The sequence below is a fragment of the Mesoplodon mirus genome (genome assembly GCF_964341445.2).
Source record: "Mesoplodon mirus genome assembly, contig: SUPER_14_unloc_2, whole genome shotgun sequence".
Taxonomy (NCBI): Eukaryota; Metazoa; Chordata; class Mammalia; order Artiodactyla; family Ziphiidae; genus Mesoplodon; species Mesoplodon mirus.
Window position 1 is genome coordinate 3137935 of NW_028295783.1, and position 22889 is coordinate 3160823.

General features: G+C 46.6%; 1 protein-coding gene across 1 annotated transcript in view; it reads right to left on the minus strand.

Annotated features, from left to right (window-relative positions):
• LOC309816138 (protein FAM170A-like) overlaps window positions 1–22889 on the minus strand; it is a gene marked incomplete at both ends in the record, with an annotated part of 93158 nt that overhangs the window by 64516 nt on the left and 5753 nt on the right. Inside the window, one exon of the mRNA XM_082646801.1 lies at window positions 12700–13462. Within this exon, the coding sequence (XP_082502927.1) occupies window positions 12700–13462 (763 nt within the window). The remainder of the gene's footprint in view (window positions 1–12699; window positions 13463–22889) is intronic.

A 22889-nucleotide genomic window follows, 5' to 3' on the forward strand; every position in this document is an offset into this window, starting at 1 on the left:
TTCTATTGTCATATGATGTTAGACTGAGTGCCGGTCCCTTCATCCTCCTTCAGACCACGGCATTCTGTCTGCTACTCTCCCGAGGGTCCTTTCTTCTCCCTGGAAGGGATAAAACAACTGAGGTAGAACAGGAAGAGACAAGAAGCACTCCAAGCTCTGCTGGTCAGGGTTACCCTCCAGCATTGCCTTAATGCTCAGAGCCACACACACCACAGTGAGCTTGGCTCCAGAACAACTACCACGCAACAAAGTTCCTGGAACACTTCCATATCTCGGGGGACCTCATTTCCACGTGACTCTCTTTCATATTCCCCTTTGTCACAGAAGGCTAGATACAGTGGTCAGGGTGAGATCTCGGCTCAGGCCCAAGGCTCTCAGACCTCAAAGTTCTGGTCCTGCAAGGGCCCCTGTCCTCTCTTGAGACCACTCCTGGCTCTCTCTGCCGAGAAGGAGCTGCTGGCAGTACGTCCTCTAAGAGTTGAGGTCCATCGTGCAGACCCTGAGAAAACTCCTAGGAAAAGGCTCCACCTTCTTGTTTACGTCAACAGAGGTCAATGCCTTTGTTAGTGCTGGGTGTGTCCCATTTGATGCAACTGCAGAGCCATTAGGTAAACCAGCACATGTGTGCGGCCCCTTCCCTTAGACTCCTCTGGGCCCTCGTGACATAGGCTCAGAAGACTGCCAGCCTCAAGCCTTACCTCTTCCAAGGGACGGCCACACCGTCTTCCAGGATCTTCTGTCCCATGAATCTCAGTTGCTGTTTGGAACTCAAAGGAGAGAAAAGACCCTGCCTGTGGGGTCTCTTTGGGCTGGGGCCTTCCCCCGTGGGCTGCTCTCCCTCATTCTCCTTTTCTTCTTGCTTCTCTTCCTCCTCCTCCTCCTCCTCCTCCTCCTCGTTCTCCTCCTCCTCCTCCTCGTCCTCTTCCTCAGGGGTGCTCTCGGATTCCACATTGCCCGTCCGCTGGGCCATGGTGAGATGAAAGGCATGGCAGCTGAAGCCCTGCAGGACGCCACCCTTCACGTGCTGCTGGAGGATCTCCAAGGTGGGGAAGACCCGGCAGCAGGCCATGCACCTGAAGCCGGTCTCCATGGTCAGCATCCAGTCCGCTGTCTTGGCGCTGGGTCTCTCCTCGACGGCAGGTGGCCCTGATGGGCTGCCTGTCTCTGCCCTTTCCTCATACTCTTTCTCCTCCCCAGTGGGCTCACTGTCAGACAGGAGGCTTTCGGTGGACACATCAGAAGAGGGGTCAGTGGCTACTGCGCACACATCCTCAGGAAGGGTCACTTCTTCTATCCTCAGCTGCTTTTCAGGCAACTCCAAGGGTTTCTTTGTCTTCCAGGAGACAGCGACACCCTTGTTCACTTGTACCTGCATGTAGTATATTTTCATGCCCCTTTCCTCTTTGTCTGGGTGCAGATAGTTCTTACAGGGTGAAGAGGGTGAGGAGGAGACACAGTGTGATGGGGAAGCGGTCTCTCCTTCCTGATCCTGGGCTAGGGGTGGTCTAGGCTGGGCAGTGTCTCGATGAAATCTCCGGATTCCTGAAAAAGGAAATTAAAATCATAATAACATGCATGGGCCATGCCGGAAGCTGAGGGAGCAGGTGTGGTAGACGAGAGAGGGACATTGGCACGACATAGCAATGTCGTGAGCTTGGTGTCCGTTGGCCGTAGGACGGAGTGGTGTATGTGGTGTCATCTGTGGGCTTTTCATGTGCGTGGGGGGGTATACTGGAGCGGTGTCTGTATACAGGGGTGTTGAGTATGGTGGTGAGGGCTGTAGTATGTGAGGGATGCGGCTGGATGCATGTACGATGAGGAGTGTGAGTTTGGGAATATCGGTGGTGCATTCCTTGTGGAATGGGGCTGTGGTGCAGGAGAGTACTGTGGAGCACGTGCTTGGGGTTGATGTGCACTGAGAAGGGCTGTGCCTGGAGGGCGCGTGTATGTGTGAGCTGTGTGCACCTGAGCTGGATGGTCCTGCTCTCAGGCTGGAGGTGTATGATGCAGAACTCTGTCCTTCTCTGGAAGCAAAGGCAAAGACAAAGCCTACATTTTCCTCTGAAGATGCTTAATCTGGTCCCTCTTCCTTCCACCTCAAGCCCAGACCTTTCCGGCCCCTGGTCCTTGACTTCCCCACCATGGTAGTAGCAGTATTCACACACACACACCCCCAGACTCAGCTGGCATCCACGCCTTTGGAACAGCTCAGCCATCCTGCCCAGGCTCCTCCACAGAGCCCTCATCACCTCTGATGACCCTGGATTTCCTCTCAGCCTCCCTGGGATCTGTGTGCCTCCTGCTTCACAGCCAAGCACCCCGTCACCTGAGGAGCCCCACGCCCTTACCAGCGTAGCTGAGCTTGCGCAGAGTAGAAGTACAGAAGAAGTATTTAGAGGCAGAGGAGACCTCCACTGCCCCTGGGCTGCAGCCTTGGGCCACCACAGTGGATCCAAGCCGAGGGGGATCCTCTTGTGACTTCGAGATTCCTGAGGGAGGAATGAAAGGCTCAGGGTGGGTTCATCAGTCCTCTGTCCACAAATATTTACTGAGTGTGTGACACGTGTCAGGTGCAGTGAATACACACAGTTGAGAGTGTGGTTCCCAGTGGATCCTCCAGGATTTAATTCCAATCAATACTTATTCTCTCACTGTCTAGTTGGTAATGTAGGCCTCGGTGGTGACTGTGAGTGTGTGGGAAGAGTGAGTGATGTGTATCAGTTAAGTCTGTGGTAAGTGTGGGGTTGGCATGGGGAGCACAGTGCAGACGTGTCTATCTGTGTCTGTGGCCTTTGTGTGCATGGTTTCTGTTCACAAGTCAGGAATTTTGGGACATGTAACGTTTCCTCATTACATGGTGTGGCTTGTATTTATGGTGTGTGTTCATTCATTCATTCACCAAGATTCAGTAAGCAGCTACTCCTGTGTATCCGGCACTCTTCCATTGTTGTAGTCTTTGGTAACGCTGCACATTCTAGTAGGGGAAGACACACGCTAAACAAAACTACAATAAATATATAATACATCAGCTGGTGGTAAGTATATAAGGGTTGCCAGACTTAGCGAACAAGAATACAAGGCACCCAGTTAAATTTCAGTTTCAGATAAACCCAGAATAATCTTTTAGTGTAAGTATTCCCATGCAGTATTTGGCCTGACTTAGTTTTAGTGTAAGTATAGCCCATACAATATGTGGGACATATGGATACTGAAAAATTACTTGTTGTTTATCTGGAATTCAAATTGAACTGGATAGCCCATATTTTCTCTGGCAATCCTGACATGGGTTACTGAGACTGTGGTTTACTGTGGTTTGTACAAAGCGGGTCTGGCATTACGCAAGAATGTGTTATAAGTGTGGTGTGTATGACACGTGACTGGTTCTTATAGAGGTATTTAGAGATGGCTGAAGTTAGCTGTGTTTGTGCAAGAGTTGAGGAGATACATGTATATAGTGTGTGTGTGTGTGTGTGTGTGTGTGTCCTATATATATAGTGTGTGTGTCTATATACATATCTCATCTCCAGCGTTTGGTTTTGGAGGAGAGGATTGTGATACAGGTGGGTTGTATGAGAATGTAGTACAGGAGGGATGCGTGTATATACCTCCATGTGCTCTGTGTGGTTTACTAAGGAAGTTATATGTGGGGTGTGTGATATTTTTGCTGCATCAGAGTGTACATGGGTGTATGAGTTACTGTCTCATAAAACACCCCTAACAAGAATTCTGTATACACTCTTACGTACACCGAGTGTCAGCCAGGTCCACGCAGGGTGACAAGAACTTTACCACGCAGACTTTATATCTGGTAAGCACTCTACCCCCATTCATCTCGCTCTTCTCTGCACTACCACACACACACACACACACACACACACACTCACACACACACACACACAGGAACATAGGGCAAAATATTCTGAATGGTCAGGGTCAGTCTTTGCCTTCCCCAGCCTGTCCCAGCCACTGCCTGGAAATCTGCCTGCTGTCTAGAGCTCCATTCCCAGGGCCCATCCTACAGTCTCCAGGGCCCTGGGCCTGATAGGAGCTACTGGGCTCTAATCTGGGGCAGAGGCCTCTAGCTGGAGCTCTGGGGTGACCACCCCTCTCCCAGGGCAAGCTACTCGCCTACATTTAATGCACGCAGGCACCACGTGGCCCGTGGCTCTCAGAGCTCCCCGCAGGACCCTGAGGCCATTTCTCACCCCCGCTCACGTGGTCTCAATCTCTGGAAAACCCTTCCCTTCCCTTGATCTCCTTTGGGAAATTCTTCCTGTTGAAGGAATAAATCCTCCTTGCTTTCAATATGACACCATCCCTAGACAAAATCTTCTTTCAAAGTGCATTCCACTTGTCAAGATATTTTTCAACAGGGCCTTCAACTCATGGGGCTTCCCTTTCCACTTTGGTAAAAGAGGCCAAATAACTCATGGGTCTCTCTCAGCATCCTTGCATCCTTCACATCCCCCACCTCATGACCCCAGGGAAAGATCCAAGAGAATAAGAGAGAAATCGGGGACTGAGAAAAGCTGCACCTCTAGGTCTGTGCAAGCAGGATGCAGCCTGCTGTGAGTCCGACAAAGCTCCAGGCCCGGCTGCCCCAGGAGAGAGTCCTCAGACGAGCGGAGCTGACCTCCCATCTCCCAGGGGGCATCTGGCCGTTCTGTGCCGTCTCACAACACAGGGGCCCTCCAGATAGATACGGCAGCATCAGTGAGACAAGGTCTCTCACTCCCTGCTTCACAGGTGACACGTTCTCAGTCCCCCGCTTCCTAGAGAAGCTTCAGTTTGGCAGAAACCCATGTGCCCAGCCAAGTTGACCCCACATACCTCCTCCGTTCTCGGCAGTTTCCTGGGACTCTTCATTTTCCAGATGTTTCCTCTTTTGTCGCCGTTCCATCGTACCAACTAGAAGTCTCCCTTAGAAGATGCCTCAAGAGATGTCCAACTCCTCCTCTTCCCTACAGGTTGGCCCTTCTTGGCTCTTGGGCAATCCGTTGAAATGATTCAATACAAACAAAAATAGTCAAGTCTCCTAAATGGCTGAAAAACTTGTACCACTTAGTGAACCAGCAGTACTGCCTAGTGCTCACCAGGGCTGTTATGTTTGCAAGGTTGCCAGGCGCACAGCGGAATTCTGTGACCTCAGTGCTGACATCAGTGCATTCGATGGACCTAGGGTGAGCACAGTGTCTGCAGTAGCACAGGCCCCATTTTCAAGAACAATTCCTTTTTCCCAGCCGAAGCTTTCCCGTGAAAGGGAAAGGTTCATACCATATCTATTATAAATTGTATCATACCATGTCTATTATAAAATTCACATTTTGATTGGAGATCTTTTAATGTCTTTTCTAGAGAGATTTAATATGAATATTTTAAATGGTCTCCAGTTTCCCTGTGGATTATTGACATTTTAAACTCTGCACTTCAATTTTCCCTCAATACGTGTAATTTTGTCACAGCTATTTCTGTACTTAAAGATGAGGAACTATATAATTGATTTCTTCATTTTTTCCCCATCTCTTTCCAAGTTACTGCAGTTGATTGTGTCTTGCGACTGAGTGAAAAATGCTAGTCCTTGAGTCAGGACATTGGGCCCTTTAGCAAGTAACTCAACCTATCTGGGCTTCAGCTTCTGTATGTGCGATCAAGAGGCTTGGACTAGCTGACTTTTCAAATGCTGTGTTTCTTTGATTCACTCTCACTTACTGATCTGCTCCTTAAGAAGAGGGTCTGTTCTCATAAAGTAACAACAGTCTTTTCCTAACCTTGGGTTGGGCGGAGTTTAACTGTTCGTACTCAGTTTGTTAGTTATATTGCCTTCTACGTATGCTTAGCTCTAAATAATTTATATGGCTCTTGTGACAATTTTTAGATCTTCTTTTTTTCTTATTTTCTTTTACAGTTTCTAATTTGTTATCGCCAGTGTAGAGGAGCCTGATTGATTTTTAAAATTTATTGATCTTGTATGTGTGTGCCTTGTTGAACCGTCTTATTAGTTCCTGCTAGTTTATCTGTGGGTTCTTTTGGGTCTCCTAGATAAATGAGCATATTAAATGTAAATAGTGTGTTCTTTGGATAAAGTTTATTTTCTTGCATCTATATATATAGAAGCAATATGTTGAATTGATTTAAATATTTAAATACTTACATACCTGTTATCACAATCTAACGTTCTTTATCTTATTTTCTTTCAATCAATATTATGTTTTCAAGATTTATCCACGTGAATCCATAGAGATCTAGGCCTTTGATTTTTGACTGTTTGATATTATGTGATCACATGCATATAGCATCATTTATTTTCCATTCAAGCATTATTGGACAATTGGATTGTTTCCCTCCCTTCTCTAGAACAAACAACATTTCCTAGAATATCCCTGAAGATGTCTGACAGTCGAGAAGGGCCAGGCTGCCCGAAGGATTGCTACTTGCTTTTAGCCACCTTCCAACAGGCCGTCTCCAGCCAGCAATTTGAAGCACAGCTGAAATGAGAACTGCCCCAAATGTGAAGATCTTAGGAGCTTCCTAGAAGGTGGGAGGTTAATGATAGGCATCCTGCTGGGATCCCAGGGGAGTCTGAGCTGGCCTGAAGCTCATCTTCCTCCTCCACCTCTCAAGAGAAATGTGGAGGAAAGAAGACTTCAAAAACTGTGAGCAGGCAGAGGGAGAGATATTGGGGGCCGAAGCTGTAACTGAGGTCTTGGAGTGGGCTGTGAGCACGCAGAGCCTCTCGAGAGCCAGGCTCTGCCTTCTGAGAACTTCTCCCCTAAGGCTGCTCATAATTCACGTGATACCAGCCATATAGAGCCGACTTGGCCCACACTGTCACAGAAAGCCTTATCAGAATCTCTTCTTCTTCATACACTCTTGTGTCTGTTACTTCTTTATTGCCTTTGGTACTCCAGTGATGTGAACCACAGTCGCCAGGGGATGGAGGACACTAGTGACCCATCTTGCTCTGTGGCCTCAGTCCACAGCTGGAGGGTAAGGGAAGAGGCCAAATGAAGGTCAAGAAGGAAAGATGGAGTTTGAAGAGAAGACCTGAGTTAAGGGTGTCTTCTCAAGTCTTGATGACTGAAATGTAGCTCCAGTACCTGAAGTCCTGCTTGTTCTCAAGGCTGACCGCGGGGCTGGGTGCACTCAGTGAAGGAACCGTATACACTTAGTATTTCCTTGCTTGCTCACACTTGCCCTCCTCTGATACACCCTCTGCAAGACTGATCTTCCCCTGAAACAACTTTCCACCTGCTACTGTCATCTCAGGAACATTTGCTTCCCCTTCCTAGTGTCCCCCTAGAATGCCATTGCAGCCAATTCATAATTTGATAATCATGCTGCTTACCATATTCTCAGCAACTTCTGAGAAATTTTATTCACTTTATTCCATAGTCTTCACCCATCAATAATCTTCCTTAACTTCCTAGCTGCAGGTTAACCCATTCGGAATCATTTCTTTTGCTTTCTCTTCTTTGGCAAATCCTTTCTATCTTTTAAGGTCTTTTTCTTGTCTCTCTACCATCCTGCCTTCCTGAACTTCTTTTTTTTTCGTTTAAGTAACCTTTCAATCTCCTTCCCCAATTTCCTCATAAACATTGAGAGTTTATTCCTCACACGTTAGACAGCGGTTTATGAATGGCCAGGCATAATGGACTCAGAATGAGTTGGCACCCCCGAGGTACCTGTCTTGCTGGGGAGCCACAGGTGAAGGGCTGTCTGCTGGACACATGTTTGCATGGAGTCAGGCTGAGTGGCCTCAGGGTGTTTGCTCTGCACTTGTGTGTGTTTCTCCCTAGTTGGTTTCCTTGTCCAGCCACCTGTGACCTCCCTCCATCCAGCCCAGGGAATCCTTCTCATCACAGGGGTAGGATGTTTGTCTCATTTTCCATCACATCCTTTCCCCAAAGTTTGGTTGTGAGTTGTTCCCATTCCAAAGACCTTTCCTCTTTGAAGAGAAAAGAGAAAATCTTGTCTCTCCTTTTCTCTCACTTCACTTCTGCTCTATTATCTCCTCCGTCCAGAATGGCCCACTGACTCACATGGGTGTAGATCCAAAGATGGCAAGAAATGCCAGCAATTCTGAGATAATAATACGGATGGATCAGGAAAACTTGAAAACCTTTATCCCGCCACATTAAAAAAAATTGCACTTCCAGTGTATTCAGAGTCTCAGTGTAGAAACACAAATGATAGAGAAATTGAATTACACTCAAGTTTTTCTTTCCTCCTTTCCTGATTTATTCTAATCCTCCAAGTTAACATGATGAACTCTTTGTTGTGTAAAGTTTCAGACATTTTCTACCCATGCACACTTTTCTTCTTTTCACATTAGAGTGTGAACTAGGTCACTTTCAACATGCTGTGATTCTGTGATTCACTGTCTCCCACCGAGTCATCCACGGATAAAGTCATCTGTTTCACGGAGAACTATTTCCAATAGCTAATAGCCAATGTCTGTGGAGTGCTTACTCTGTGTCGGTTTCTTGTAACTACTTTACAGATCATTTGTACAGCGTACCCATGGACCAGGTACAATTATGACCCCCAAGTGACAGATAAGTGCAGATAAGTACAAATAAATACAGAGGCCAAGTGACTTGCCCAAGACACTGGAGCAAATCAAAATCCATGCCTCTGTAATCATTTTGCTCTATTGCCTCTGTCTGGGAGGCTTGATGATTTGGCAACTAAAACCTTAAATATCATGTTCCATTTTTATATCTGTGACACAAGCGTGGGGCTGTGATACGGGGTAACTAACCTGACTACTTTTGAAAACCCTTATGCACCTGGATGAAAGTAAGCCAGGGACTGCAAGCCATAGATTTAAGGTTTCCTACCAACTTTTAAAAATAGCTTCTTGAATGCAATTTATGTAGTGTCAAGTCTAGGATGTAGTCCAAATAGTAACAGAAAAATGGAGATATGTAGAAAAATACTTAAAGTTGACAAGTATTGGGAGTGTAGTATTTTTGGGGCCAGCGTGTAGACCACAGGAAAACTTGCTGTTTCCATCCCAAAGGGAAGAGCCCTACGTTGCAACTGCCAAGGTCCCTGGGACAGCAAGTGTGCTCACTGCTTAGTAAAGAAGCATCCTCAGTTTGATAGAATCATATGGGAGCCTTACATTTGGTTAGCAGTTCTACATTCTTGATGTAATAATATTTTCAGGGTGTGGGAGGGTATCAAGCTCTGAAAATACCCTTGGAGAGATCTGCTTATTAAGTTTGGCTTTTTCAGTCTCCCTACTACTTCTTTACTAAACACCAGGCGGTTTCCTTCACTTTTCAGAACCATATTGTTCTTCCCTTCTCTAATGAACTTTGAAATACTTTTGGATGAGCTATTGAGATTGGGAAAAAATAAACATCTCTTTAAAATAAGGAAGAAAATAACAATGACAAGTAGAAAAAGCTCTAAAACAGAGAATATCCTCCATTCTAGCCACTGACTGGGAGTGGAAGGTTCGTGCTCGCTGTCCAGGACGTAGAAATAAAAGCTGAGGAGGCGCTGAGGCGTCTCCTGGATCTCTATGAGCCTCCATCATTTCTGCTGAGTAGGGTTGACAGATAAAATATAGACTGTTTAGTTAAATATGAATGTTTGAAAAACAACGAGTACATTTTGAAGATAAGTATGCCCCAAATAGTTCATAGGATCTACTTATACTAAAAATAATGACTTATTATTCATGTGAAGTTCAAGGTTAACTGGGTATCCTGTATTTTTATGTCCTAAATCTGACAGCCCTACTGATGATCCACAATGGAGGCAGTTGAGGAACGGTACATGCTGGCTCTCGGACAGTCAGAAATGGCTTCAGCAGATCCAGGTACAGTATGAAATTCTTTTTGGATGTAGCTCAGAAGCCATGGCCAGCCCTTGACTGCAAGTACTGCCTCGGGTTTCCCTGAGGTGGGGTAAACCTTCCTCTTAATGGCCTTTTGGTAAGTCTGGAAGACCATATCCAAGGGGAGCCCCAAAGTCAGTTTCATCCTCACAACCATGTTTCCAATTCCTGGAATTGGCTGCATGTGACTCACAAGAGCTGAGGAGGTTTGTGGAAGTTGGGAGTGTCATAGCTTGAACCCTTTGTAGGTAAAGTTTTGCTGTTGTGAGAGTTTTAACAGGAGCAATGTGAAAGACTCCAAGTCCCCAGGTAGATAGAAATAATCCTGTTCTACCTGTGTGTATGTGACAAGTCTCTAATAGTTCAGAGAGCAAGTATCTGGTCTTAGAAAGACTGATCCAAGCTTGGATGTTTCTGGTGACAAGGCAAGGTCCTGAGTTTCAAGTTCACCTTTTATGGTTGAGGAGACAATAAGGTGGTCAGAAGGGAAATCATGGAGGAGACCTTGGCTTCATCCATCGTGCAGGCTTGTATATGTGGTTCTATGCAGATTGTGTTTCAAAGGTGGAGCTTGTTTACAACTATGAACATTCTCCGATGTGCTTTTTGGACCTTCATTCCCAGAGCGAGAGCAGTGCCGAGGCTCTAGAAATGCCATGGATATTCTGAGCTGTCAGTGGCATTTCCCCGGTACTGTTCCCTTGGTGCCGCTCCTTGAAATGTCCAAAGGGATTATCATGTGTCTTGTGGCGGGTCCTAGCATTGTGAAAGGAAGCTGCTGCACCTGGCTCAGAGGATTTCGGATGTGGTGGGAGGAGGAGTAGTACTACGACTATAAATTGTATCACAGCATATCGATTCCATCTTTAGAGTGGGGTTGGGGGGTTATGAAGGGGGGCTTTTATTGTACTTTTATACATTGTACCCTTGAAACTAATTCAATTTTTAAAAATTAATTAATTTATTTGGGGCTGCATTGGGTCTTTGTCGCTGCTAGCGGGCGTTCTCTAGTTGCAGTGAGCGGGGGCTCCTCTTGGCTGTGGTGCACGGGCTTCTCATTGCAGTGGCTTCTCTTGTTGCAGAGCATGGTCTCTAGGCACGCAGGCTTCCGTAGTTGTGGCACGTGGGCTCGGTTGATGTGGCACACGGGCTCTAGAGCGCAGGCTCAGTAGTTGTGGCACGCGGGCTTAGTTACTCCGTGGCACGTGGGATGTTCCCAGACCAGGGCTCGAACCCATGACCCCTGCATTCGCAGGCATATTCTTAACCACTGCTCCACCAGGGAAGCCCGATAATTCAGTTTTTTATAAAGAGAAGATTCCTAATATTATTCCAAAATTTTAAAAATATGTAGTTGGATAACACTATGAAAAATTAACTGATATATTCTTTTATTATTCCTCTTTGCTCCCTGGATCTTTTTCCCCATCCAGTCAGCTAGGCACTGTGAGTTCACTGCATTAGGAAGGTAAAGACTCAGCAGAAATGAGGGAGAAAAACAGAAAAGTCTCAGCTTTGGAATGTTCACAACGGAGGCCACAGTAGAACAGGTGAGAATTCTGTGAACCAAAAATAAATGTCGTCTCAAATGCAAAAAAGTATTCTCTGCACTGGGAGGCAGGAGAGGGAGGGAGGGAAGGACTGAAGGAGAGAGATCAGTGTGGCCAGGGACATGGAGACTGTGCTTGAGGACGATATGCCCAGGAAGAGAATCAGAATCTGGAGAAGATTCAGCCTGCACGTGATCATTGCCTCCAGCCAGCACCCTCATCTCAGACGTTGGGAAATTCAGAGAGAGAGTGGGAGTACGTCAGGAGGGCCACGCGCATAGTCTGTGTGGCACGGGTTGTGGCCGTTCCCTATTTGTGAGGGGTCCCCAGCAATTTGCAGGCCTCTTCTGGAAAATGCTGGCGGACGTCTCTAGTGCTTATGTGAAAGCTTGTTCACAAACCTTGAAAGATACAGATGTAGATGACAGATAGATGCATAGATAGAAAAATGTCCTTAAATAAAAGCTCCAGGAAAGGTTTGGAAAATGCCCTTTATTGCATAGGACGCTTCTATTGTCATATGATGTTAGACTGAGTGCCGGTCCCTTCATCCTCCTTCAGACCACGGCATTCTGTCTGCTACTCTCCCGAGGGTCCTTTCTTCTCCCTGGAAGGGATAAAACAAATGAGGTAGAACAGGAAGAGACAAGAAGCACTCCAAGCTCTGCTGGTCAGGGTTACCCTCCAGCATTGCCTTAATGCTCAGAGCCACACACACCACAGTGAACTTGGCTCCAGATCTACTACCACGCAACGAAGGTTCTGGAACATTTCCATATCTCGGGGGACCTCATTTCCACGTGACTCTCTTTCATATTCCCCTTTGTCACAGAAGGCTAGGTCCAGTGGTCCGGGTGAGATCTCGGCTCAGGCCCAAGGCTCTCAGACCTCAAAGTTCTGGTCCTGCAAGGGCCCCTGTCCTCTCTTGAGACCACTCCTGGCTCTCTCTGCCGAGAAGGAGCTGCTGGCAGTACGTCCTCTAAGAGTTGAGGTCCATCGTGCAGACCCTGAGAAAACTCCTAGGAAAAGGCTCCACCTTCTTGTTTACGTCAACAGAGGTCAATGCCTTTGTTAGTGCTGGGTGTGTCCCATTTGATGCAACTGCAGAGCCATTAGGTAAACCAGCACATGTGTGCAGCCCCTTCCCTTAGACTCCTCTGGGCCCTCGTGACATAGGCTCAGAAGACTGCCAGCCTCAAGCCTTACCTCTTCCAAGGGACGGCCACAACGTCTTCCAGGATCTTCTGTCCCATGAATCTCAGTTGCTGTTTGGAACTCAAAGGAGAGAAAAGACCCTGCCTGCGGGGTCTCTTTGGGCTGTGGCCTTCCCCCATGGGCTGCTCTCCCTCATTCTCCTTTTCTTCTTGCTTCTCTACCTCCTTCTCCTCCTCCTCCTCCTCCTCCTCCTCCTCGTTCTCCTCCTCCTCCTCCTCGTCCTCTTCCTCAGGGGTGCTCTCGGATTCCACATTGCCCATCCGCTGGGCCATGGTGAGATGAAAGGCACGGCAGCTGAAGCCCTGCAGGATGCCACCCTTCACGTGCTGCTGGAGGATCTCCAAGGTGGGGAAGACCCGGCAGCAGGCCATGCACCTGAAGCCGGTCTCCATGGTCAGCATCCAGTCCGCTGTCTTGGCGCTGGGTCTCTCCTCGACGGCAGGTGGCCCTGATGGGCTGCCTGGCTCTGCCCTTTCCTCATACTCTTTCTCCTCCCCAGTGGGCTCACTGTCAGACAGGAGGCTTTCGGTGCACACATCAGAAGAGGGGTCAGTGGCTACTGCGCACACATCCTCAGGAAGGGTCACTTCTTCTATCCTCAGCTGCTTTTCAGGCAACTCCAAGGGTTTCTTTGTCTTCCAGGAGACAGCGACACCCTTGTTCACTTGTACCTGCATGTAGTATATTTTCATGCCCCTTTCCTCTTTGTCTGGGTGCAGATAGTTCTTACAGGGTGAAGAGGGTGAGGAGGAGACACAGTGTGATGGGGAAGCGGTCTCTCCTTCTTCCTGATCCTGGGCTAGGGGTGGTCTAGGCTGGGCAGTGTCTCGATGAAATCTCCGGATTCCTGAAAAAGGAAATTAAAATCATAATAACATGCATGGGCCATGCCGGAAGCTGAGGGAGCAGGTGTGGTAGACGAGAGAGGGACATTGGCACGACATAGCAATGTCATGAGCTTGGTGTCCGTTGGCCGTAGGACGGAGTGGTGTATCTGGTGTCATCTGTGGGCTTTTCATGTGCGTGGGGGGGTATACTGGAGCGGTGTCTGTATACAGGGGTGTGGAGTATGGTGGTGAGGGCTGTAGTATGTGAGGGATGCGGCTGGATGCGTGTACGATGAGGAGTGTGAGTTTGGGAATATCGGTGGTGCATTCCTTGTGGAATGGGGCTGTGGTGCAGGAGAGTACTGTGGAGCACGTGCTTGGGGTTGATGTGCACTGAGAAGGGCTGTGCCTGGAGGGCGCGTGTATGTGTGAGCTGTGTGCACCTGAGCTGGATGGTCCTGCTCTCAGGCTGGAGGTGTATGATGCAGAACTCTGTCCTTCTCTGGAAGCAAAGGCAAAGACAAAGCCTACATTTTCCTCTGAAGATGCTTAATCTGGTCCCTCTTCCCTCCACCTCAAGCCCAGACCTTTCCGGCCCCTGCTCCTTGACTTCCCCACCATGGTAGTAGCAGTATTCACACACACACCCCCAGACTCAGCTGGCATCCACGCCCTCGGAACAGCTCAGCCATCCTGCCCAGGCTCCTCCACAGAGCCCTCATCACCTCTGATGACCCTGGATTTCCTCTCAGCCTCCCTGGGATCTGTGTGCCTCCTGCTTCACAGCCAAGCACCCCGTCACCTGAGGAGCCCCACGCCCTTACCAGCGTAGCTGAGCTTGCGCAGAGTAGAAGTACAGAAGAAGTATTTAGAGGCAGAGGAGACCTCCACTGCCCCTGGGCTGCAGCCTTGGGCCACCACAGTGGATCCAAGCCGAGGGGGATCCTCTTGTGACTTCGAGATTCCTGAGGGAGGAATGAAAGGCTCAGGGTGGGTTCATCAGTCCTCTGTCCACAAATATTTACTGAGTGTGTGACACGTGTCAGGTGCAGTGAATACACACAGTTGAGAGTGTGGTTCCCAGTGGATCCTCCAGGATTTAATTCCAATCAATACTTATTCTCTCACTGTCTAGTTGGTAATGTAGGCCTCGGTGGTGACTGTGAGTGTGTGGGAAGAGTGAGTGATGTGTATCAGTTAAGTCTGTGGTAAGTGTGGGGTTGGCATGGGGAGCACAGTGCAGACGTGTCTATCTGTATCTGTGGCCTTTGTGTGCATGGTTTCTGTTCACAAGTCAGGAATTCTGGGACATGTAACGTTTCCTCATTACATGGTGTGGCTTGTATTTATGGTGTGTGTTCATTCATTCATTCACCAAGATTCAGTAAGCAGCTACTCCTGTGTATCCGGCACTCTTCCATTGTTGTAGTCTTTGGTAACGCTGCACATTCTAGTAGGGGAAGACACACGCTAAACAAAACTACAATAAATATATAATACATCAGCTGGTGGTAAGTATATAAGGGTTGCCAGACTTAGCGAACAAGAATACAAGGCACCCAGTTAAATTTCAGTTTCAGATAAACCCAGAATAATCTTTTAGTGTAAGTATTCCCATGCAGTATTTGGCCTGACTTAGTTTTAGTGTAAGTATAGCCCATACAATATGTGGGACATACGGATACTGAAAAATTACTTGTTCTTTATCTGGAATTCAAATTGAACTGGATAGCCCATATTTTCTCTGGCAATCCTGACATGGGTTACTGAGACTGTGGTTTACTGTGGTTTGTACAAAGCGGGTCTGGCATTACTCAAGAATGTGTTATAAGTGTGGTGTGTATGACACGTGACTGGTTCTTATAGAGGTATTTAGAGATGGCTGAAGTTAGTTGTGTTTGTGCAAGAGTTGAGGAGATACATGTATATAGTGTGTGTGTGTGTGTGTGTGTCCTATATATATAGTGTGTGTGTCTATATACATATCTCATCTCCAGCGTTTGGTGTTGGAGGAGAGGATTGTGATACAGGTGGGTTGTATGAGAACGTAGTATAGGAGGGATGCGTGTATATACCTCCATGTGCTGTGTGTGGTTTACTAAGGAAGTTATATGTGGGGTGTGTGATATTTTTGCTGCATCAGAGTGTACATGGGTGTATGAGTTACTGTCTCATAAAACCCCCCTAACAAGAATTCTGTATACACTCTTACGTACACCGAGTGTCAGCCAGGTTCAGGCAGGGTGACAAGAACTTTACCACGCAGACTTTATATCTGGTAAGCACTCTAACCCCATTCATCTCGCTCTTCTCTGCACTACCACACACACACACACACACACACACACACACACACACACACACAGGAACATAGGGCAAAATATTCTGAATGGTCAGGGGCAGTCATTGCCTTCCCCAGCCTGTCCCAGCCACTGCCTGGAAATCTGCCTGCTGTCTAGAGCTCCATTCCCAGGGCCCATCCTACAGTCTCCAGGGCCCTGAGCCTGGTAGGAGCTACTGGGCTCTAATCTGGGGCAGAGGCCTCTAGCTGGAGCTCTGGGGTGACCACCCCTCTCCCAGGGCAAGCTACTCGCCTCCATTTAATGCACGCAGGCACCACGTGGCCCGTGGCTCTCAGAGCTCCCCGCAGGACCCTGAGGCCATTTCTCACCCCCGCTCACGCGGTCTCAGTCTCTGGAAAACCCTTTCCTTCCCTTGATCTCCTTTGGGAAATTCTTCCTGTTGAAGGAATAAATCTTCCTTGCTTTCAATATGACACCATCCCTAGACAAACAATCTTCTTTCAAAGTGCATTCCACTTGTCAAGATATTTTTCAACAGGGCCTTCAACTCATGGGGCTTCTCTTTCCACTTTGGTAAAAGAGGCCAAGCAACTCATGGGTCTCTCTCAGCATCCTTGCATCCTTCACATCCCCCACCTCATGACCCCTAGGAAAGATCCAAGAGCATAAGAGAGAAATCGGGGACTGAGAAAAGCTGCACCTCTAGGTCTGTGCAAGCAGGATGCAGCCTGCTGTGAGTCCGACAAAGCTCCAGGCCCGGCTGCCCCAGGAGAGAGTCCTCAGACCAGCGGAGCTGACCTCCCATCTCCCAGGGGGCATCTGGCCGTTCTGTGCCGTCTCACACCACAGGGACCCTCCGGATAGATACGGCAGCATCAGTGAGACAAGGTCTCTCGCTCCCTGCTTCACAGGTGACACGTTCTCAGTCCCCCGCTTCCTAGAGAAGATTCAGTTTGGCAGAAACCCATGTGCCCCAGACAAGTTGCCCCCCACATACCTCCTCCGTTCTCGGCAGTTTCCTGGGACTCTTCATTTTCCAGATGGTTCCTCTTTTGTCGCCGTTCCATCGTACCAACTAGAAGTCTCCCTTAGAAGATGCCTCAAGAGATGTCCAACTCCTCCTCTTCCCTACAGGTTGGCCCTTCTTGGCTCTTGGGCAATCCGTTGAAATGATTCAATACAAACAAAAATAGTCAAGTCTCCTAAATGGCTGAAAAACTTGTACCACTTGGTGAACCAGCAGTAGTGCCTAGTGCTCACCAGGGCTGTTATGTTTGCAAGGTTGCCAGGCTCACAGTGGAATTCTGTGACCTCAGTGATGACATCAGAGCATTCGGTGGACCTAGGTTGAGCACAGTGTCTGCAATAGCACAGGCCCCATTTTCAAGAACAATTCCTTTTTCCCAGCCGAAGCTTTCCCGTGAAAGGGAAAGGTTCCTACCATATCTATTATAAATTGTATCATACCATATCTATTATAAAATTCACATTTTGATTGGACATCTTTTAATGTCTTTTCTAGAGAGATTTAATATGAATGTTTTAAATGGTCTCCAGTTTCCCTGTGGATTATTGACATTTTAAACTCTGCACTTCAATTTTCCCTCAATACGTGTAATTTTGTCACGGCTATTTCTGTACTTAAAGATGAGGAACTATATAATTGATTTCTTCATTTTTTCCCCATCTCTTTCCAAGGTACTGCATTTGATTGTGTCTTGCGACTGAGTGAAAAATGCTAGTCCTTGAGTCAGGACATTGGGCCCTTTAGCAAGTAACTCAACCTATCTGGGCTTCAGCTTCTGTATGTGCGATCAAGAGGCTTGGACTAGCTGACTTTTCAAATGCTGTGTTTCTTTGATTCACTCTCACTTACTGATCTGCTCCTTAAGAAGAGGGTCTGTTCTCATAAAATAACAACAGTCTTTCGTACTCAGTTTGTTAGTTATATTGCCTTCTACGTATGCTTAGCTCTAAATAATTTATACGGCTCTTGTGACAATTTTTAGATCTTCTTTTTTTCTTATTTTCTTTTATAGTTTCTAATTTGTTATCGCCAGTGTAGAGGAGCCTGATTGACTTTTAAAATTTATTGATCTTGTATGTGTGTGCCTTGTTGAACCGTCTTATTAGTTCCTGCTAGTTTATCTGTGGGTTCTTTTGGGTCTCCTAGATAAATGAGCATATTAAATGTAAATAATGTGTTCTTTGGATAAAGTTTATTTTCTTGCATCTCTATATATAGAAGCAATATGTTGAATTGATTTAAATATTTAAATACTTACATACCTGTTATCACAATCTAACATTCTTTATCTTATTTTCTTTCAATCAATATTATGTTTTCAAGATTTATCCACGTGAATCCATAGAGATCTAGGTCTTTGATTTTTGACTGTTTGATATTATGTGATCACATGCATATAGCATCATTTATTTTCCATTCAAGCATTATTGGACAATTGGATTGTTTCCCTCCCTTCTCTAGAACAAACAACATTTCCTAGAATATCCCTGAAGATGTCTGACAGTCGAGAAGGGCCAGGCTGCCCGAAGGATTGCTACTTGCTTTTAGCCACCTTCCAACAGGCCGTCTCCAGCCAGCAATTTGAAGCACAGCTGAAATGAGAACTGCCCCAAATGTGAAGATCTTAGGAGCTTCCTAGAAGGTGGGAGGTTAATGATAGGCATCCTGCTGGGATCCCAGGGGAGTCTGAGCTGGCCTGAAGCTCATCTTCCTCCTCCACCTCTCAAGAGAAATGTGGAGGAAAGAAGACTTCAAAAACTGTGAGCAGGCAGAGGGAGAGATATTGGGGGCCGAAGCTGTAACTGAGGTCTTGGAGTGGGCTGTGAGCACGCAGAGCCTATCGAGAGCCAGGCTCTGCCTTCTGAGAACTTCTCCCCTAAGGCTGCTCATAATTCACGTGATACCAGCCATATAGAGCCGACTTGGCCCACACTGTCACAGAAAGCCTTATCAGAATCTCTTCTTCTTCATACACTCTTGTGTCTGTTACTTGGTTATTGCCTTTGGTACTCCAGTGATGTGAACCACAGTCGCCAGGGGATGGAGGACACTCGTGACCCATCTTCCTCTGTGGCCTCAGTCCACAGCTGGAGGGTAAGGGAAGAGGCCAAATGAAGGTCAAGAAGGAAAGATGGAGTTTGAAGAGAAGACCTGAGTTAAGGGTGTCTTCTCAAGTCTTGATGACTGAAATGTAGCTCCAGTACCTGAAGTCCTGCTTTTTCTCAAGGCTGACCGCGGGGCTGGGTGCACTCAGTGAAGGAACCGTATACACTTAGTATTTCCTTGCTTGCTCACACTTGCCCTCCTCTGATACACCCTCTGCAAGACTGATCTTCCCCTGAAACAACTTTCCACCTGCTACTGTCATCTCAGGAACATTTGCTTCCCCTTCCTAGTGTCCCCCTAGAATGCCATTGCAGCCAATTCATAATTTGATCATCATGCTGCTTACCATATTCTCAGCAACTTCTGAGAAATTTTATTCACTTTATTCCATAGTCTTCACCCATCAATAATCTTCCTTAACTTCCTAGCTGCAGGTTAACCCATTCGGAATCATTTCTTTTGCTTTCTCTTCTTTGGCAAATCCTTTCTATCTTTTAAGGTCTTTTTCTTGTCTCTCTACCATCCTGCCTTCCTGAACTTCTTTTTTTTTCGTTTAAGTAACCTTTCAATCTCCTTCCCCAATTTCCTCATAAACATTGAGAGTTTATTCCTCACACGTTAGACAGCGGTTTATGAATGGCCAGGCATAATGGACTCAGAATGAGTTGGCACCCCCGAGGTACCTGTCTTGCTGGGGAGCCACAGGTGAAGGGCTGTCTGCTGGACACATGTTTGCATGGAGTCAGGCTGAGTGGCCTCAGGGTGTTTGCTCTGCACTTGTGTGTGTTTCTCCCTAGTTGGTTTCCTTGTCCAGCCACCTGTGACCTCCCTCCATCCAGCCCAGGGAATCCTTCTCATCACAGGGTTAGGATGTTTGTCTCATTTTCCATCACATCCTTTCCCCAAAGTTTGGTTGTGAGTTGTTCCCATTCCAAAGACCTTTCCTCTTTGAAGAGAAAAGAGAAAATCTTGTCTCTCCTTTTCTCTCACTTCACTTCTGCTCTATTATCTCCTCCGTCCAGAATGGCCCACTGACTCACATGGGTGTAGATCCAAAGATGGCAAGAAATGCCAGCAATTCTGAGATAATAATACGGATGGATCAGGAAAACTTGAAAACCTTTATCCCGCCACATTAAAAAAAATTGCACTTCCAGTGTATTCAGAGTCTCAGTGTAGAAACACAAATGATAGAGAAATTGAATTACACTCAAGTTTTTCTTTCCTCCTTTCCTGATTTATTCTAATCCTCAGTGCTATCATGATGAACTATTTGTTAGGTAAAGTTTCAGACATTTTCTACCCATGCACACTTTTCTTTTTTTCACATAAGAGTGTGAACTAGGTCACTTTCAACATGCTGTGATTCTGTGATTCACTGTCTCCCACCGAGTCATCCACTGATAAAGTCATCTGTTTCACGGAGAACTATTTCCAATAGCTAATAGCCAATGTCTGTGGAGTGCTTACTCTGTGTCGGTTTCTTGTAACTACTTTACAGATCATTTGTACAGCGTACCCATGGACCAGGTACAATTATGACCCCCAAGTGACAGATAAGTGCAGATAAGTACAAATAAATAGAGGCCAAGTGACTTGCCCAAGACGCTGGAGCAAATCAAAATCCATGCCTCTGTAATCATTTTGCTCTATTGCCTCTGTCTGGGAGGCTTGATGATTTGGCAACTAAAACCTTAAATATCATGTTCCATTTTTATATCTGTGACACAAGCGTGGGGCTGTGATACGGGGTAACTAACCTGACTACTTTTGAAAACCCTTACGCACCTGGATGAAAGTAAGCCAGGGACTGCAAGCCATAGATTTAAGGTTTCCTACCAACTTTTAAAAATAGCTTCTTGAATGCAATTTATGTAGTGTCAAGTCTAGGATGTAGTCCAAATAGTAACAGAAAAATGGAGATATGTAGGAAAATACTTAAAGTTGACAAGTATTGGGAGTGTAGTATTTTGGGGGCCAGCGTGTAGACCACAGGAAAACTTGCTGTTTCCATCCCAAAGGGAAGAGCCCTACGTTGCAACTGCCAAGGTCCCTGGGGCAGCAAGTGTGCTCACTGCTTAGTAAAGAAGCATCCTCAGTTTGATAGAATCATATGGGAGCCTTACATTTGGTTAGCAGTTCTACATTCTTGATGTAATGATATTTTCAGGGTGTGGGAGGGTATCAAGCTCTGAAAATACCCTTGGAGAGATCTGCTTATTAAGTTTGGCTTTTTCAATCTCCCTACTACTTCTTTACTAAACACCAGGCGGTTTCCTTCACTTTTCAGAACCATGTTGTTTTTCCCTTGTCTAATGAACTTTGAAATACTTTTGGATGAGCTATTAAGTTTGGGAAAAAATAAACATCTCTTTAAAATAAGGAAGATAATAACAATGACAAGTAAAAAAAGCTCTAAAACAGAGTATATCCTCCATTCTAGCCAATGACGGAGTGGAAGGTTCGTGCTCGCTGTCCAGGACGTAGAAATAAAAGCTGAGGAGGCGCTGAGGCGTCTCCTGGATCTCTATGAGCCTCCATCATTTCTGCTGAGTAGGGTTGACAGATAAATTATAGGCTGTTTAGTTAAATATGAATGTTTGAAAAACAACGAGTACATTTTGAAGATAAGTATGCCCCAAATAGTTCATAGATTATACTTATACTAAAAATAATGACTTATTATTCATGTGAAGTTCAAGTTTAACTGGGTATCCTGTATATTTATGTACTAAATCTGACAGCCCTACTGATGATCCACAATGGAGGCAGTTGAGGAGGGGTACATGCTGGCTCTCGGACAGTCAGAAATGGCTTCAGCAGATCCAGGTACAGTATGAAGTTCTTTTTGGATGTAGCTCAGAAGCCATGGCCAGCCCTTGACTGCAAGTACTGCCTCGGGTTTCCCTGAGGTGGGGTAAACCTTCCTCTTAATGGCCTTTTGGTAAGTCTGGAAGACCATATCCAAGGGGAGCCCCAAAGTCAGTTTCATCCTCACAACCATGTTTCCAATTCCTGGAATTGGCTGCATGTGACTCACAAGAGCTGAGGAGGTTTGTGGAAGTTGGGAGTGTCATAGCTTGAACCCTTTGTAGGTAAAGTTTTGCTGTTGTGAGAGTTTTAACAGGAGCAATGTGAAAGACTCCAGGTCCCCAGGTAGATAGAAATAATCCTGTTCTACCTGTGTGTATGTGACAAGTCTCTAATAGTTCAGAGGGCAAGTATCTGGTCTTAGAAAGACTGATCCAAGCTTGGATGTTTCTGGTGACAAGGCAAGGTCCTGAGTTTCAAGTTCACCTTTTATGGTTGAGGAGACAATAAGGTGGTCAGAAGGGAAATCATGGAGGAGACCTTGGCTTCATCCATCGTGCAGGCTTGTATATGTGGTTCTATGTAGATTGTGTTTCAAAGGTGGAGCTTGTTTACAACTATGAACATTCTCCGATGTGCTTTTTGGACCTTCATTCCCAGAGCGAGAGCAGTGCCGAGGCTCTAGAAATGCCATGGATATTCTGAGCTGTCAGTGGCATTTCCCCGGTACTGTTCCCTTGGTGCCGCTCCTTGAAATGTCCAAAGGGATTATCATGTGTCTTGTGGAGGGTCCTAGCATTGTGAAAGGAAGCTGCTGCACCGGGCTCAGAGGATTTCGGATGTGGTGGGAGGAGGAGTAGTACTACGACTATAAATTGTATCACAGCATATCGATTCCATCTTGAGAGTGGGGTTGGGGGGTTATGAAGGGGGGCTTTTATTGTACTTTTATACATTGTACCCTTGAAACTAATTCAATTTTTAAAAATTAATTAATTTATTTGGGGCTGCATTGGGTCTTTGTTGCTGCTAGCGGGCGTTCTCTAGTTGCAGTGAGCGGGGGCTCCTCTTGGCTCTGGTGCACGGGCTTCTCATTGCAGTGGCTTCTCTTGTTGCGGAGCATGGGCTCTAGGCACGCAGGCTTCCGTAGTTGTGGCACGTGGGCTTGGTAGATGTGGCACGGGCTCTAGTGTGCAGGCT